This window comes from Neopsephotus bourkii, unplaced genomic scaffold (assembly GCF_033783945.1).
Source record: "Neopsephotus bourkii isolate Nb327-2 ecotype Australia unplaced genomic scaffold, CSIRO-AGI_Nbou_v1 NB_936, whole genome shotgun sequence".
NCBI classification, from domain to species: Eukaryota; Metazoa; Chordata; class Aves; order Psittaciformes; family Psittacidae; genus Neopsephotus; species Neopsephotus bourkii.
This window is the reverse complement of record NW_026901430.1, coordinates 463934-480054: the sequence shown is the minus strand read 5'-3', so window position 1 is coordinate 480054 and position 16121 is coordinate 463934. Positions and strand designations below refer to the sequence as shown.

At 42.2% G+C, this 16121-nt stretch overlaps 1 protein-coding gene across 3 annotated transcripts in view; it reads right to left on the bottom strand.

The window, feature by feature from the left end:
- Window positions 1-16121, bottom strand: part of GPR50 (G protein-coupled receptor 50) — a 50738-nt gene that overhangs the window by 1260 nt on the left and 33357 nt on the right. Inside the window, exon 1 of one of the 3 annotated variants that reach the window (XM_061358005.1) lies at window positions 4589-4741. The exons of the other annotated variants lie outside the window; for them this stretch is intronic. Within the exon in view, the coding sequence (XP_061213989.1) occupies window positions 4589-4595 (7 nt within the window). The 5' untranslated portion in view covers window positions 4596-4741. Of the gene's footprint in view, window positions 1-4588; window positions 4742-16121 lie in introns of those variants that run through there. 3 annotated transcript variants of the gene reach the window in all.

Sequence of the window (16121 nt, the reverse complement as noted above, 5' to 3'; positions counted from 1 at the left end):
AAGAAGAGACGGTGAGAGGTTAGCATAAGTTCAGGTAGACAACTTGCCACTAAAGAACTCCTCTTGAGGCTGAGCTCTTCTCGTGGGCTTCAGTTTACCATCCGTTTGGAATTTGAAAGCCTAGAAAATAAGACTTAGTTCCACTAATGACAGCACTGGAGAGTAGCTACGCATGATTAACCTGCATATTCCTTCTCAGGAAAATTCTAAACTTGAAGTGCTACCCTTAATTCAGCTATAGCTGTGGATCAGGGTCCTGTGTTCCACTAAGCTGTGTAGGAAAGAATGATTTTCTCTCCTTGTTAATCAGCCAGCATGCTACTGCTCAATTTGAGTGTGGTGTATTTTTAGGTAGGCAAAAACCTTTCTGTCCAGTTTGCCAGTCAAAGTAGGGGAGGGAATTAATAAAGGGACCTTGATACCTTTTGGGAACTGCTGTAACTACAGGATCAGCTATAATGTTGAAAGAATATCTGTCAATATTCAGCTTTTTGATGACCAGAAAAATTGTCATTTCAGGAGGAGCTCTACATTACAGTCACAGGACTGTACATTAGAAAAAGTGGCTGTTTTTTCTAACTCTACTACCTTCAGGTTTATCTACAGTAGCAGGAAAATAAATATCACTGGAGTGTCAGGAAAAGCTATGTTTAACACATTTAAGGTGTTATTATCTATGCCCCTAGGTGTTACAATGCAACATCCCAGGTGACTGATCACACCTGAGCCTTCTCATCAAACAATCATATCCTGATGTCTACAAGATTATACAAAAAACACTAAAAATATATTTTTTCTGTAGTTCCCATGAAAGCATTCCCTGAGACCTCAGCTCAGCCTGGTCACTGGCTTCACTATTTGGAAAGTACACGCAAGGGCTGGCAGAAATCACAGCCGCATTGCCATTGCAGTTGTTTACTGCCAACAAGAACTATCAGGACAAGTCAACCATTCATATCAGGCAGCAGAGTCCACTTCACACTGACTGGAACACAGTCCAGACTTGAGAATAGCCCACAGCAGTGTGGCGCTGAGGCAGCTGACACACGTGTCCTTTAAAAATAAGTATTAGCAGATGTGATGCAAAGTGTTGACAACTTTTTAGAGGGAGATTTCACATACACAGGTTTACCACAGCACACAACTTCCGTGGCTGCTGTGCCTTAGTGCTGCTGATCTAATATCTCACTTAGAGCTTTTTAAATTGTAGTCACTGAACCTGGTGCCCATATAATTACCTCTATTTATGCTCACTCTCAAGGGCAGAACCACCTCTGGTCAGGCTCAGTGCTCAGGCAGGCACCCTAGAGAAGGAATAATCTTGTGCAGCAAATCTTTTATTCATTTGATCAAAAATACACACAAAATGTGTCCCCAGCACCAGGATTTCCTTTTGAAAAGGTTTTCCAAAACAGTTTTCAAGACAGCAAAACAGAGACAGACAGATCAGCAACCCAATATAGGAGACTTCCAGGGGATGCTGGAGACAGACTCTTGCTGATGGAGTCACAACCCTCCTTTTTCACTAGACCTGTCCCACTTGGATACACATTCACATACACAGGAGGTTGGAGAGCAAGCCTCTGCATTTGCTGGGGATTGAAGACAGCCACATTCAACACCCAGGCTTGATTCAGGCAAAGCAGAACAGAGCTGGATATTCCCTACTTAAGACAGCACATCAGTGGATTTAACCCAAAGTTTAGCAAAATCATAGGGAAAATTATCAGCCTCACATCATTGCCAGCTGCTGGGAGCAATGAGCAGTCTCTGTCAGTCTTTCTTCACTGACTTGAACAGTTGAAGTAGAAATATTGGGGTGGCAGGGGTATCTGTAAAAATAATATTCCTAGGATAGATTTAGTAATTTGGATTTAATCCAAGAGCGCAGTATTGTGCGTATTATTTTGACACCACTTCATTGCATGTTGCTCCATCAGGAAAAGAAATAAGAGGAGTTTATCAAGACAAGAATAATCTCCATTTCTAGCTAGACAGCAAATGTGCCATCCCCTGCTCTGTGCTTTCACCTTGCAGTCTTGGCTGTCCTACCAACTAGAAGAACTATCACCCTGGCAGGGTAATGAATACCTGGAAATAAGATCAGAAAGGTTCACTCAGTACTATTTCACAGAAATAAATCCATCTTCCATTTATTTGGCAATGTGGTCAACTTCATACTTTTCTTCTGGCAAGATGAACTTGAAGGTTGGGGCCATATAAAAGCTACTTGCCAGTCAGTCCTGAAAATCAGTGCATGAGTACAGAGAAGGGGCACACTGCATGCCTCTGAAGCAGAACACATCCTTCAAAGTATGGGAACTGGCTGTTGGCTAATTATTAAAATGAGTCACTTGACTTAAACACTGCTTCAGCCTTGCAGTCCCTAGCTTGCTATGGACCACCATGTGCTGCACCCTGTGGCCAAAGACTTGTGTCTTTGTCCTCTGATTGGACCCTCACTCCCAAAAACCACTGCAGAATGGGAAGCCATCTGATGTGTGGCGTTTAGGGAAGGTAAAGAGCAGTCTCCTGCCAATGGTCTCCACTACTGTAGGGTTTTTTTACATTTTTCCACTATAAGCCAAAGGAGTCCTGCCCATAAAAGTACCAGCTGGACTTTATCTCAAATTTAAAATTATCTGCTTCCGTGACACTATTTTCCGATGTATCTTTTTCTCTTTGTTGGCATGTGAGTATATTTCCTCACAAGCTTTCACATTTTCCATCCTGTTATTACTACCCAGTTGCTGGCTTTGTTACCCAGTTACGGAGTCATACACAATGAGGCATGGTTAGTGGAGGAAAGCGAGGGTCACAAGCACACTGGTAATACTGACCTGGCCACCTTTTCAGAGCAACTATAAAACCTCTCACATTACAGAGGTCCAACACAAAGCCATAGATTACCAGGGTACGATATACTGATCACAGTGTAAGCCACAAATTGATTCGGAAAACAAATCAAAACATGGAACAGCCCAAAGCCCAGCAGCAGAGCACGATCTAAGCATGTATGAGCAAGTAATACAAAATGGAGTTTATCCCAGAATACCTTCTGCCCTAATACTTGTACCTTTGAGCTCCTTGCCTCCCTCCCAAACTCCAATAATCCTCTTTTGGCTCACTTCAACAGCCTGCTCCTGTGTTGCAGCAGTTCCCTGGCCCTGCTTCTCATTTCACCTGGATTATCCAACATCACAGTTTATCTGAGGATTTACTGTCAAGTCCTGGTGCTAGGAAATGTGGAAATACCACAGTGAGTTCTGAAAATTGATAAACCACATATATAAAGGTCTTCAACAGCAGGCTCCCTGAACAGCACCTGGCTTTCATACAAAAGGACATAATTCTCCTAGAGTGATTAACTGGGCGTCACTGCACAAACACAAGGGTCACTGGCCCTGCTGCCTCAAGAGGCTGTTGGAAATCCCTCAGTGCACAAGCTGCAGTTGCAGAGATCAAGCCTCTCCCTGCTGTTCCCACACAGGGACAGCTGTGGGCTGTCTTTGGGCACACACAGGCTGTGCTTTAGGTATCCTAAACCTAGAAGTGGGGTTAAATCGCATCAGGGATGTGTAAAAAAATATCTGAAAATTGGCTATTTTTCTACGTCTCAGAATGTCCGAAGCAAGCACCCAAAACTCTTGTTCTGCTGTCCATATAAAGCTCTCTCATGCTCACAATCCCTGCTGAAATACTACAGTACTGTTTCCTTCAGGTTAATAAGTTACAGATGCTCAATGCAGCCTGGAGTTAACACTTACCTGTAAACCCAGTGCTGAAATTGAAACGTCCTGAGTGACAGGAAATGCACCAAAGCAAAAAGCCAGGTTTGCAGATCACCTTCTGCTCCATATGAGGAGGAAAGAGGGCTTTGCTGTCCAGATTGCCCCTTCCTGCCAGCCACTTTGCAGGCGGCCGAGTTGCTCCCGAATAGCAAGTGCCCAACACAGCATTTTGAGGCAAACAGATCATGTGCAACAGCATCAAGGTCAGCAGACCCATAAGCATGATGGACATGAGTGCCATGGGGGCTCACTGCATGACCAGCCTGCTACTGTCCCAGCCTCTTCCCAGAAGAGAGCAGATCCTGACATCTGTTCAGATGCAACCAGAGTAACTGACAGTTGTAGAACAGCGGGTATAAAACCCTGTGTTGATAAAACTTGCCAAGATACACAATGGCATAATGATTGGTATTTCTGTGGTGACACCTTACTATTTGTGACTTATGATAAAAAGCACCTTAAACTTTATGTTCATCCTTTCAAGTTTTATGAAAAACTCAACAGACTCATGTTTAAAGTGAGATAAACTGGAATTAAGACTCACATCAACCACAGAGATACAAAATAAGGGTTCAGTAAACAACTTAACAGGCCATGACTGCAAAGCAAGCCTCTGATGACCACTTACCATAACCTAATACTCTCTGTTTAACCTTCCAAAGCTTATGCTCACTGCAGAACAGAAACAAAATGTACTCTTGGCCTTGAGCAAAAAGATAAAATCATAAAAGCTTTATTCAGCATGCAACAAGACTCTTTATTAGCTTTGATAGCCTCCTTTTCTTGTTTGTTTTTACCTGCCATTTGCTGTGCGTTCGCTTGTATTGCACCAACTTCCAGTCTGCAGACATGAAGTGCATGCTCAGTTCTGCAAACTGAGTGACAGTTTATAGAAAACAATTCCAAACCAGTCTTTTTCTTTTTATAATACAAAGATGCCGATCATATTGATCATAAATTTAAACAGGTAATAGTAGTACAAGGTTGGGGGATCCTGACCCTGCAGCCCTCACTCTGACAAGCATTTCTTACATCACAAAATCTGAAGGAACACTCCAGCAAAGATGGTGCTTACCCCACCAAAGAGCATGAAGAACCATCCTTCTATAGGGGACTATGGCACAAGACACTGCTCCATGCAAGCAACAAAACAGCACATGCGAAATCCCAGACTGTTAAATTGCTGTTTCTTTCCAACATTCTAAAAAGCACTGATGCATCTGATGTGCCTGTACAACAGCCCAGCGTGTACTTGCCCGTTTTGACAGCTGAAAATGTTTGACAGGGGAGCACAAGTGAAAAGCAGAGAAACTCTGTGATATTGTGGCAACAGGAAAAGAAAAAGATCTGTTGTTCTATTCATTAATCCACAAATTTTAATTAAGGATTTTATTTGCGTATCTGGGGAGTCTGTTCAAAGAGAGGAATAAACAAAAGAAAGGAAAAAGCATTCCATCAATTATCTGTCATCATTGCTCCATCAGGATTCAGAGGGGGATAAAGGATGGTTTCCTGCAGTTAAACAGACAATGCAGTTGGGCTGCCAGCTGGTCTCAAATGTTGACTGTGCTGCATAAAGTGATCCAGAGGGTAATGGAGAGAACAGGAGGTATTGCCAGCCCACAGCACCCTTAGGATGTAAGATTAGAGAACATGGAAATATCCAATTTAAGGACGCCAGGAAGGTCCTAGACAAAAGGATAAAACTCCAGAACAATTTAACCTTTTCCTGGCAAAAAACCTTTTAGATCTCAGCACACTCTTTAAGCCAGAGAACAGCAGCAAGCTGTGAGCTACCAACTATTACCTGGTTTACTGGCATCATGCTCTATGGGAAAACTGTGGGTGCTCAGTGCTGCGGTAGCCTTGTGTTCACACGGGAACAACGTTAAGGCAGAGCAGGAGGCAGCCAGCAGCACGAACTGCCTCCTCCTGTGCCTTTCCATGACCAGCCATTCAGACATCACTTTGGCATCACAACTGCAAGCTCCCTTATTAGCCATCTCATCAGTGTATCACCACAGTTGCATGAAAGCTGCCTTTTCCTCTGGACCTGTGAGAAACGTCTGATTCCAGGAGGAGGCGAAAAGCCATCACAGTATTAAATGAAGTAGAAAAGACCAGCTCCTCAGCACTTCAGTTACCTTTACTTTGTTATGTACCATGTATTATTTTGGCTGATGGTTAAAGAAAGGAATTGCTTACAGTGCCAGGTGGAGGGCTGGATTACTGGATTTCAGACTTACTTTTAAGTCATGACCTTCTAATTGTACTGCTGTCAAAACCATATCTGAGCCACGCCTTCAGCTGCTGTAATTGAGCGCAGCAATCATTTACAATGTTTATATCCCGGAGATTCGTATCTTTCATTTGGCTAAGGCTAGCCAGATTCAAATCTGTATCTGAGCTCAGGAGTCTGTGGAACAGGGTAAATATTAGAGACCAGCCGTGTGCACATGATTCCATAGCATTCTTTCTGTCACTTACTACATTGGGAAAAAGTTGCAGGAGGTGGTCTTTCCCTTGGTGTGACACAGATGGTAGACGGACATTCACTCTTTACTGAATAAAAATCATTTTAATTGCATCTTCTTCTGGACCTTTATTAAGGGCTGGCTGTGTTTTGGTACCAGTGCAGAAGAACTTCCAATTTTCAGAGTTTCAGATATCTTAAAAGCAAACAGAAGTTAGCAACAAAGCAGAAGCTCTTATGCCAGCACTGCCTTCTGATATTGTCTTTTTATCATTTATTCAGGAACAAAACTCTAATAAGGAAGATTTATATCAAATGACAAATAACAGCTGTGGGGAAAAGAAAAAAGTGTTGCACTTCATTAGAACTCTGTAAGACTCTGACAGCCAAAAACACACTGCCAAAGTGGTAAATGCAGCCGAAAAGACAAGACAGAAATCACAGCAGCTGTTAAACCAAATGGGAACTTGTTAAAATTAAGGGTCATTTTCCCTCTTTCATATTTAGTCTCAAAACACTATGTAAAGAAATTCAACCTCTTATAAAGACAGGCTGAGTCATTAGCACAGAAGTGACACGAGACCCTTGCAAAGATTTCAGATTAAAAGGTAACTGTTAATACTCAAGCAGTTCCTAAAATCCTATGAATATGTTAATCTGGTATCAGCTGGAACCCTGCGATATTGCAGTAATAAATCTTACCAGACTGAATTTTACCATTATTCACTTGATGCTACAATATTCCTTAAAAATATGCAAACATTCAACACAGAGGGTGCTGGTGGCTCTGTAGCAACAATACCAATGCCATCCTGGGCCAGACCACGCGTTTCCTTCTTCCGAGATAGGTTGAGGCCATACCTGTCCCAGAGCATCAGCACTCCCAAATTCTCCAAACCAGCAGGCAGTGGTTTCACCCAGGAAGGCTGCTGGGATTGGCAGGGGGTAACAGAAGAGCACAAGGCTTACACGAGTCACACCTGAAGTTGATTTTGTAGAGGTACTGCAACAGCTACCAAAAAATGCTCAGGACTGAAAAGCATCCTGCAAGCCAAGTTATACAATTTGCCTGAAGGATGCTGATCTCCAGAGGGACAGGATGATTATGCTTCAAACAAGATCAAAATAAACACTGAAAAAATAACCAGATGAAGTGCATAACCAACCAGCCCACCCCAGATTATCCCACAGCATGAGGGTGCATTGCTGACAAGTTTTGTTCTGTATTTCTTTAGAGGGCAGGAATTGATCATTCTGCGTTTAATTAAGCAGACCTAGTCTCATACTAGAGCACTGACTGTAAGGACAAACAAGGGACCCATACTTTTTACAAGCCAGGACTTTTCCCAGTTAACTGCCATGTAGCATGAGCAAACCACTGCCTCTGTATATTTTGGTTTCCTACTCTGACAGCAGAAGTTTGGCCTTCCTTGCCTCCACTGATGTCTAAAAGTACAAGGGTGTTGTGCAGTGGAAGGTAGAATAGAAACATAAAACAATTCTGATGTGTTCACCTTTTGGCTCTTGGGCAGTTCTCCCAAACTGAACACTTCCTTTTGAACAGCCCTGTGCAGAGCATGCTCAGGAGCCTGTGATATGCAAGAACAACCAAAAGAAGAAGGATACAACTGGCAGAAGCACAGCCCTATTTACCTGTCCTGGTGTTTCCCCCAGTCTCCCAAGCCATAAGGGGTTTAGATATGAAATGCTGAGCTGCAGCGCACGCAACTATACAATTCAGTAGGTAACATTCTTCATGCAACTCGATGGAGTCACTACCCCACCGTGGTACCAGAAGCACATTTTGCTGCTAAAGGTGTCTGAAGCTGCTGGCCCTGGAAAAGGACAGAACTAACTGGGTTAACGTCACTGGGGATTCATAGCAACAATGGTCTGAGTAAGAAGAACCCTTGGCTAATTCCTAAATTGATTGCTGCATCCAGCAGTTAGCCTTCAGCTTCCACTTGACTTTGAACTGTTTCATGCTTGAAGCTGGATGCAATTGAATGTGATCATGGTCCATTCCCAAACTTTCAACACTTCTATGTTTGCAGCCTGGGCCAGTTTGCAAGGTACCTGAAGATCTCCTCCAGAGAAAACTCCCCAGCTGATTTCTAGGGGACAATTGGAAAGGTCCATTGTAAATCACACTGCATGAGAACAAACACGCTGTTGTCCTCCTGACACAGGTAGAAGCTCCCTATGGACTCATAGGTCAGCATCTGAGAAAGCAGTGATGTGGCTTATGGTTCCTATTTTGGAACAGAGGTGGTTACACAGAGCCCGTAGACAATTCTCTCTTTGTAACTGGAGCCTAAAGCTAATTCCTTGTTCCCAGAGACCATGGCCTCAGGAACTGAGGTCCAGCCTTGATTTCCCCTTTAGGCTCCTGCTGCTTGCACATCTCTCAGTGGGTCTCACTTAACAAAAAGCTCACACACAACCTCTTGGCTTCCCAAAACTGAACACTTGCTCACGTGAGCAAAAGAGCTTTGCTGTCTATGTACAACAGTGTGGCTTTGTAACCCTAGCCATGACAATAGCAGTACATAACAGCAAACAAGACTGAAGCCACTAAAACTGCCAGAAACTGTACAAGACATTGCTATACGTAACTGCAGTACCTCCTCAGGAAAGGAACAAGCAAAGAACATTGAAGCACTAAGAGCAAAAGCAATGAAATTTTCATCAAAGATAAAAATGCCCCCTATGCTCCTGATACACATGTGCAGCACACCACACTGCAGGACCCTGTTCCCTGTGCTCAGCATGGGAACATTTAAGCTTGTGTGGCAGAGACTCAAAAGGGATGTGGCTCCATGGAAGCAATACCTACTGAAGCATCTGCAAAGAAGGAGCAGCTACAGCTGCACTACGGACCTTGGAGTGTTCTTTGAGAGGAGCACACCTATTCTTTTTACTTCACTTTATTATCTGTGCTTTTTAAATCAGAAATTTCTGCACAATCCTCATATCATCTGGCAATTATGGAAGACAGGGCACTGCGAATCACTGTTATGGTAAATGCTGCAAGTTTCTCAGACTGCCTGAAAGACAGGCATGGTCTAAAGCACACACAGAGGCTGCTTTGGGATAATGGCAGCATTTACAGCAATGTCAACTTCCAGCAAGTCAATTCCAGTAATTACATAAAACAGGTCTGTCATCATCTTCCTCAGGGAAATATCAAGAATAAAGATGCATGGTTGGAGACTCCAGATACGAACAAGCTGTTAGATATGGAGCTGCTGCTATATCTTTACTAGTAAACAAAAAAACACAGATGTTCCCAACACATGAAGATGGTGTTCACAGTAAAAGAACCTACCAATGCCAGCTGGACATGAATACACTCTTCCCTCATAGGTATAAATCTCAGAGTATCAGTGCTGTTCATCTCTCTTGCTTTCAGCCTGGTTTCCTAGAGAAACAAAGTGTGTCTGATCACACTGCCTGCCTTTCCCCAGTAATTTTTGTTCCTGAAGGCCAACTTTTTACACATGCTATAGGAAATTGGATGATTCATTAAAATAAATAAATAAATTAGTTTCTACACAATGGAAACTGGTCCCCAGCAGAGCAGGGGCGTTGTGAGTGATTGCACTCATTAGAAAACATATGGAGTGTCCTCCAGTTTTTCATGAAACCAGGTAATTCAGCTGTTACAAAACACCAGACTAGGGTAAGTTTCAGTCTAGTTCAGACTAGTTCACACTCCCATGACACAGCATCAGCTGACAAGAAAACTGGCTTCATTCTGATGCTCAACGTTTCATGCATCTTCTGTATGAATGACACTAAAGACCAAGAAAATCAGATGTAACATCACAGTACTGTTGAGAAGTTGTTCTTCATGTCATACGCGTTTCTTGATAGAACTTGCAAAATCCAAGCCTACGAAATTAGCAAAGAATCCACAAAAGACAGACATATTATAAATACACCAAAGGCAGAAAAAGTGTCTGTCAGAGGTTGACTTCAACTGACTCCATAACTGTTGTTCACAAGGCTCCAATCTTCTAATCAGTAGGAAACTAAAACGAGGAAAAACAAAGACTGGTGAGACAACTACAGGAAGGCCAACTACGAAGACTAGGAACAGGGCTTCTGAAAGAAAGGTCAGAGCTGACACTGAATAATAATGGACATGTATACTTGTGCAATTAAGGGGCAACTTCATTGCAGGCGTGTTCTGCAGTAGCCTACAACAATTAGGATTGCATATTCCCAGAAACAACGTCACATGCGTTTTCAAAGAACTGGTACATTCATAGAAGAAGAAAAAGTTGCCATGAAAAAGATAAAACAGAATTAGATCTGCTTAAAAAACATTCAGGGAGCAGTAAACCTAGTTTTAAGCAGAGCAACCACTATGTAATGCAAGATTGTGAATTACTTAAATTACCACCCAAGAGAGAAAAAAAGGCAAGACAAAGAGGCTGAAATGGTGTTGGCCAAAGTAGATAAATCAATTCACTAATGGATTTGATGCTGACTTAATCTTCTTACTTGGCAATGTCCCAAAAAGCCTGTTCCTTTTGCCTTGCCTTACCTAAATGAAATTAACCTATTCCAGAAAATGAAGAACAATTTATCAGTGCACTGAAGGCAGACTGCTTGTTGGATCTGGATCTGTGTTATTCCATCCAAGAAACTACAGAAACCTTGTAATTTAAAAAACCTGAAAATGGGAGGGTTGGCAACAAGTTGAACTGCTCTTTTCTCACGTGCTTTCTGATTGTTTAGCACACTCCAGTATACAGGTTGTACAAACGACTTTCTGTTTGGAACAAGAGCATTTGGCTTTGCTCTTCAGCAGTTCAGAAACTTCCAGTGCATCAACCAAGAAGGAATTTATGAATGAAGAAAACAGGAGCAGAATATTTCACTGAGATCTCAAGCTCATTTATACTTTTTTGATAAAACTGAAGTATTTCTGTTTCCAAGAAAGTTTTAAATGCAAACCTTCTTTTCTGAAGATGTCAAAACCACTATTTTATTCTTCTTTATAACACAAAAGAATTGGGTTTTGCAAACTTAGGAAATGAATGACTTCACTTTTCACCAGCAAGGATTTCTACTGTAACACATGACCATCTTGTGCTCATTTGAGGACATGCAGTCCAACCACTGCCTGATCCCTGGATGGAAACATAAACACACGCATCTCAACACTTCAGAAGTCTCACAAGTTTGAGAGCCAATAGGGGACAACCTAAGAGTAAGAACAGGAGGCTGTATTTTCTTCCAGTATTAAATGGTCATATTCTGAAATGAAAGCTGGGAAAGAATATTTAGCGAAAGAATTGGCTGGAGCCAGAATGCCCTCTCAGGCCGAACTGCAGCTTGGTGCACCTTTCCTCTCAACCTTTGAGCATCTTTCCTCTCAAACTCTTCCTGCAGGAAGTAATAAAAACAAGCAGTTATCTGTAAAACCCTTAATGTCAATTGTTAACTTTTTCATTCTTGGGACACAAAGTAGGGCAGGAGGAAACACATTCAAGAATAACACGAAGATGACATAAGGGTTTTAAGTGAGAAAAAGCCTGAGACAAACACTACTGCTAGGATGAACTAAGCACCTACAGCAACACAACTGGGTGGATTTCCTACTGTCTTGCAGTACTCACAGATGTGACTGCAAAGACTGGCATCAAAGATGAAAGCAGAGGAAACTGAAGAGTAAAATGTCCTTTCCTACTGCATTGCCTTCCTGCTGCAAAGCCAGCAAGACAACATCCTAACATGAGGCTGAATTTAACAAATACAGAAAACACAGGAGCAAGAGTAGGACATTCAGGACGATGCTTAGAACTGCTGCTAGTTCATTTCAAATTCAGAAGCCACCCTCAAATTCATGCTGTGATGGATATGATAGCAGGAGTATGGTGCTTCCAGCCTACTGTGATAGCTCTAGACTGCAGAGATGGAAGAAGGAAAACAATACCACCTCCCACTTCTCTGGCTGTTGTCTGCATATAATGTTGGGCTGAAGGAACAGAAAAACAAGGAGACAGTGGGGAAGGGAACAAAGACCGAGGGGAACACTGGGGTAGCCACAGGGATGAGGCACTGCATGCTCCCTCTAGGGACCCGAAAGTGCAACTTGCTTCTGCTTTTGACACTTTCAAAGAAAAAGGTAAGACCCATGGCAGCAGCAGAAGGCTCAGACCTGCCTCTGTGGGCACTGGGGCAGTGCAAAATGACACATCTGCATTTCACATTAGCCATTTAAGCCAGGCTTCATAATGGCTTTTTCCCCCTCAGATTGTCACGCCACGGGAAGCCAAAGTCAGTTCTCACTGAATCACTGTAACCTCTACAAGGAGAAGTAGCATACACTCCTTCACTTCTCCATAGGCAAAGCTGGAGTTTAAAATGCTCAGTTCACAACATGAGACCCTGAGCCAGGGTAACATGTCAGAGACTGCATGGAACAAGCCCTCTGAAAACAAACCCAAGCTTGCCATTTCTTTCAAGTGTCAGGTTCAGAGCCTTTGGGCACATGATGAGAAAAATAGTTTGTGCCTTATGTCACCATAGTGCATCCTACAGCATGTTCGTAGGTGATGCGTCCATATCACACACCCATTAGCTTCAAGCCTTTTTCTTCTCTAAGTATTTACCCTCCCTCACTTAGACATTCTCCTGCAATAAGCAAACGGTTTAAAAAGATCATGTTGGAATTTAGTGGGATTAGTATCCATGCAGAGGGTTTTGTTGTAAAGGAAGGCAAAGCTGATTCTTCTCTGTATTATGTAAAAGAGTGAAAACATGTTGGAAGATAACAGTTCTGCTGACGCTATTTAAAATCCATGGAAGAAAAGCTCGACTTAAGGGTGATTTCCTGATCATTTACACATTTCTTTCCACAGGTACGGTCTTGTGTGCACGTGAGTATTTGCAGCTGCTGCAAGAGTCACACATTGAGAGGATATAATTCAAAAGCTCAAAAAATGACATTACGATAATTATGATTAACTATCCAGGAACTCTTCCAATCCCTAACACAGGGCAAAACAGAATCCAGAATTTACCAGTACTCTGGAGATTATTCTGGCAACTTGAATGATATAATGTGAATTACCCACACAATAACCAAGACAAAACTAGACATTAAAGGCCAGGTTAGAAGCCACAAAATTCTTCAACTCTGTAGCTAATGGCCTATGCAGTCTTTTAGAGAATTATACAGATTTCAACTCTGGCACACTGTATCATGTGAATGATTACTACTTACACTCATTTCCCAGAGATACACAGTCACAGATGCCTTAATAGAGGACACCAGACAACCTCATCTGGAAAAAAATCCAACAAACACTTCATCTTCACAAGGGATTGCTGAGACACTGCAAGGATGTGGAAACTTGGAAACAGCATCCATGCTGAGAGCATAAATGATCCTTCTCTTAAAGAGAACAAAATTGGACGATTGCTTCTAACTAGGAAAAGCAGAAACATTTGCAAACATGAGTCCTATTATGGGACCCATAAATCTACATCCCACAGTCCAGGGAACCCTTCATATCCTTACCACTCCCCTCTTCTCATTTCTACCACACTCTCTTGCTGCTTTCTTCTGTTTTTCAGCAAAGGAAAAGGAAAATCAAGTGTGGTGACATACCTGATATTGCTGTAGGCAAACCCACCCGCTTGGTACTTCCCTTCTCAGAACTGACAAGTCTCAAGGGTAAATGCTTTATTTCACCTGGTTTTTTTCCCCCCTACTTGTGACATTCCCAACAGGGCTGATCCTGGAGTACTAAAAGCAAGCATGAGAGCTCTAAATGCTGCTGGAACATTGTTTTAAAGATGGTTTTGAAGGATGTATTTAACAGGGGATTGCAGGTAACATAGTAAGTTAAGTTATTTCTAGTGTTTTTCTATTCTTCAAACTCTGCCTCATCTCATCACAAGGCATGACCTGCCTGGTTTTCAAGTTTTAGGAGGATTAAGTGCATTAAGCACCACAAAGCAAACCCCCCCCAAAAAAACACAAACCTGCAGAAAAGTACTTACTCCTAAAGTAACTTTAAATTCTCCCTCCTGATGTGGAACATACTTGTATACATCTACAATGGATGAATTCAAATAGTTATTTTCAATATAATAAATAACAGACTTCCCCAGGAGTGACACAGAACACTAAAGCAAAGGGTCACAATATATGGTGTCTTGGACAAGTTGTAGAAAGCTTACATTTTGACTGGTTTTCTTTTGGTTCAGCACCCTGTTTTTTCAGCTCTCTATATAAGTAATGGCTTGGACTTTCTGAGTGCCACTGGAAGCAAGAAGTGTTCATGAAGTCAGGTAAATAAGATCACTATTTACCACAAGAATTACACAATGAGATTCATCTGGTTTCCTGCCCCACTGCCAACAGCTGCCAGAAGGACGTGCCTCACAGAAAAGTTCAAGAAAACATGTATTGGGCAAGAGGGAGATAATGTGCCTTAAGGGAGCACTCCTCCCGGACACACACCCAAGAACACCAGAGTCTTATAAATAAAACTAATAAAACATAGCAGCTTTTCTAATGGGAGAGTTCATTTTCAAACACTACTACAGTGAATCTGTAAGAAAAATCTCCCAAGACAGTTGATGCACAAAGCTTACTCTTAAGAAGTTAGCTAACTGGAGGAGAAAATATGGCAGAAAGCAGTGGCTGAAGCGAAGCAAGGAGGGAAGATGCTGTGCCTGACATGAGCTGATGCTTTAGGAGCCCACGGTTCAATGGTGGCCAGGAAATATTTAGGATGTGTTCGCAGCAAATATGTGCTTGCAAAGCTGACAGATCTCTACAAGTCTCCTCCAGGATAATCCTGCATCATTTAAGCCTAAGTTAGCTCAGTGATCTCTGAGAAAGCCATAACCATGCTGCCTGAGTGAGAGCTGCAGCAGGCATGAGGCTCCCAAGAGAGAAAAATAGCACAAATAACTGGTGGATGAAGCCACCCATACTTGAAGACAACCTGGTTACCCAGATGTGATGTACTTCTTGTCTAAAGCAAAACCTCCACAATTTATAGAATGATTTGTTGTACAAGACATAAGACAAAAAGGATCACCTTTGTGTTTCCTGCCAAATCCCAGGGGGACGCTCCTCCCATGGGTGAGCTTTGCAACCCCAAGGCACGGCTGCCTACAGGCTGAAGAAGCTGTGACCCCATGGGCAGAACTGGGAGATGAACACTCAGCTGTCCAGGTCCTCTTCCCAACTGTGTGGGGCAGTTAGGAACACGAGTTTTCAAAGCCGTTGTCCTCTAGCAAGTAAAGGAAATATTGCAGCACCAAAATCCAAAACCTTCATTGGAAACTTTTTGTGATATTTGGACAGTTTTCTGCAGCAAATGACTAAATGAATTAGCTTGATAGGTAAATGTGCTTCTGCTCACTTCATCTCAACTTACCTATATGCAGATATTCAATTTTACCTTATATGCACATTTACATGTTTTCCTGTTTCAGCAGTAACAAAGTGTTTTGAGAAGTTGGAATCAACCTTCTTCAGTCTTCAGGGAATTTTGGCTTTTTGTTCCAATTCCACACAACTCCAATTCCAAGACCCAAATCTGGACATGGTAGTTTCTTATGTAAGAGAAATTAAGAGTCAAAGCATTCTCTTCCTAAAAAAAAACAGCCTGACTTGTATCTTCCTTTAACTTTCCCATTCAAGCAGAGGGGAAAATTATGTCAACTTCACACTACCAATATGACTCCTATGAAGAAGTTAGAGGGTTGCATCTAGACAAGTAGAAATCCTGCATTGCTAAAGTTTCCTTGGCTGCAAGAGAAAAGAAACGTTGCCTCCTGGTGATTAAGAATTTAATTATTATTCTTAATTCTGAAACCCT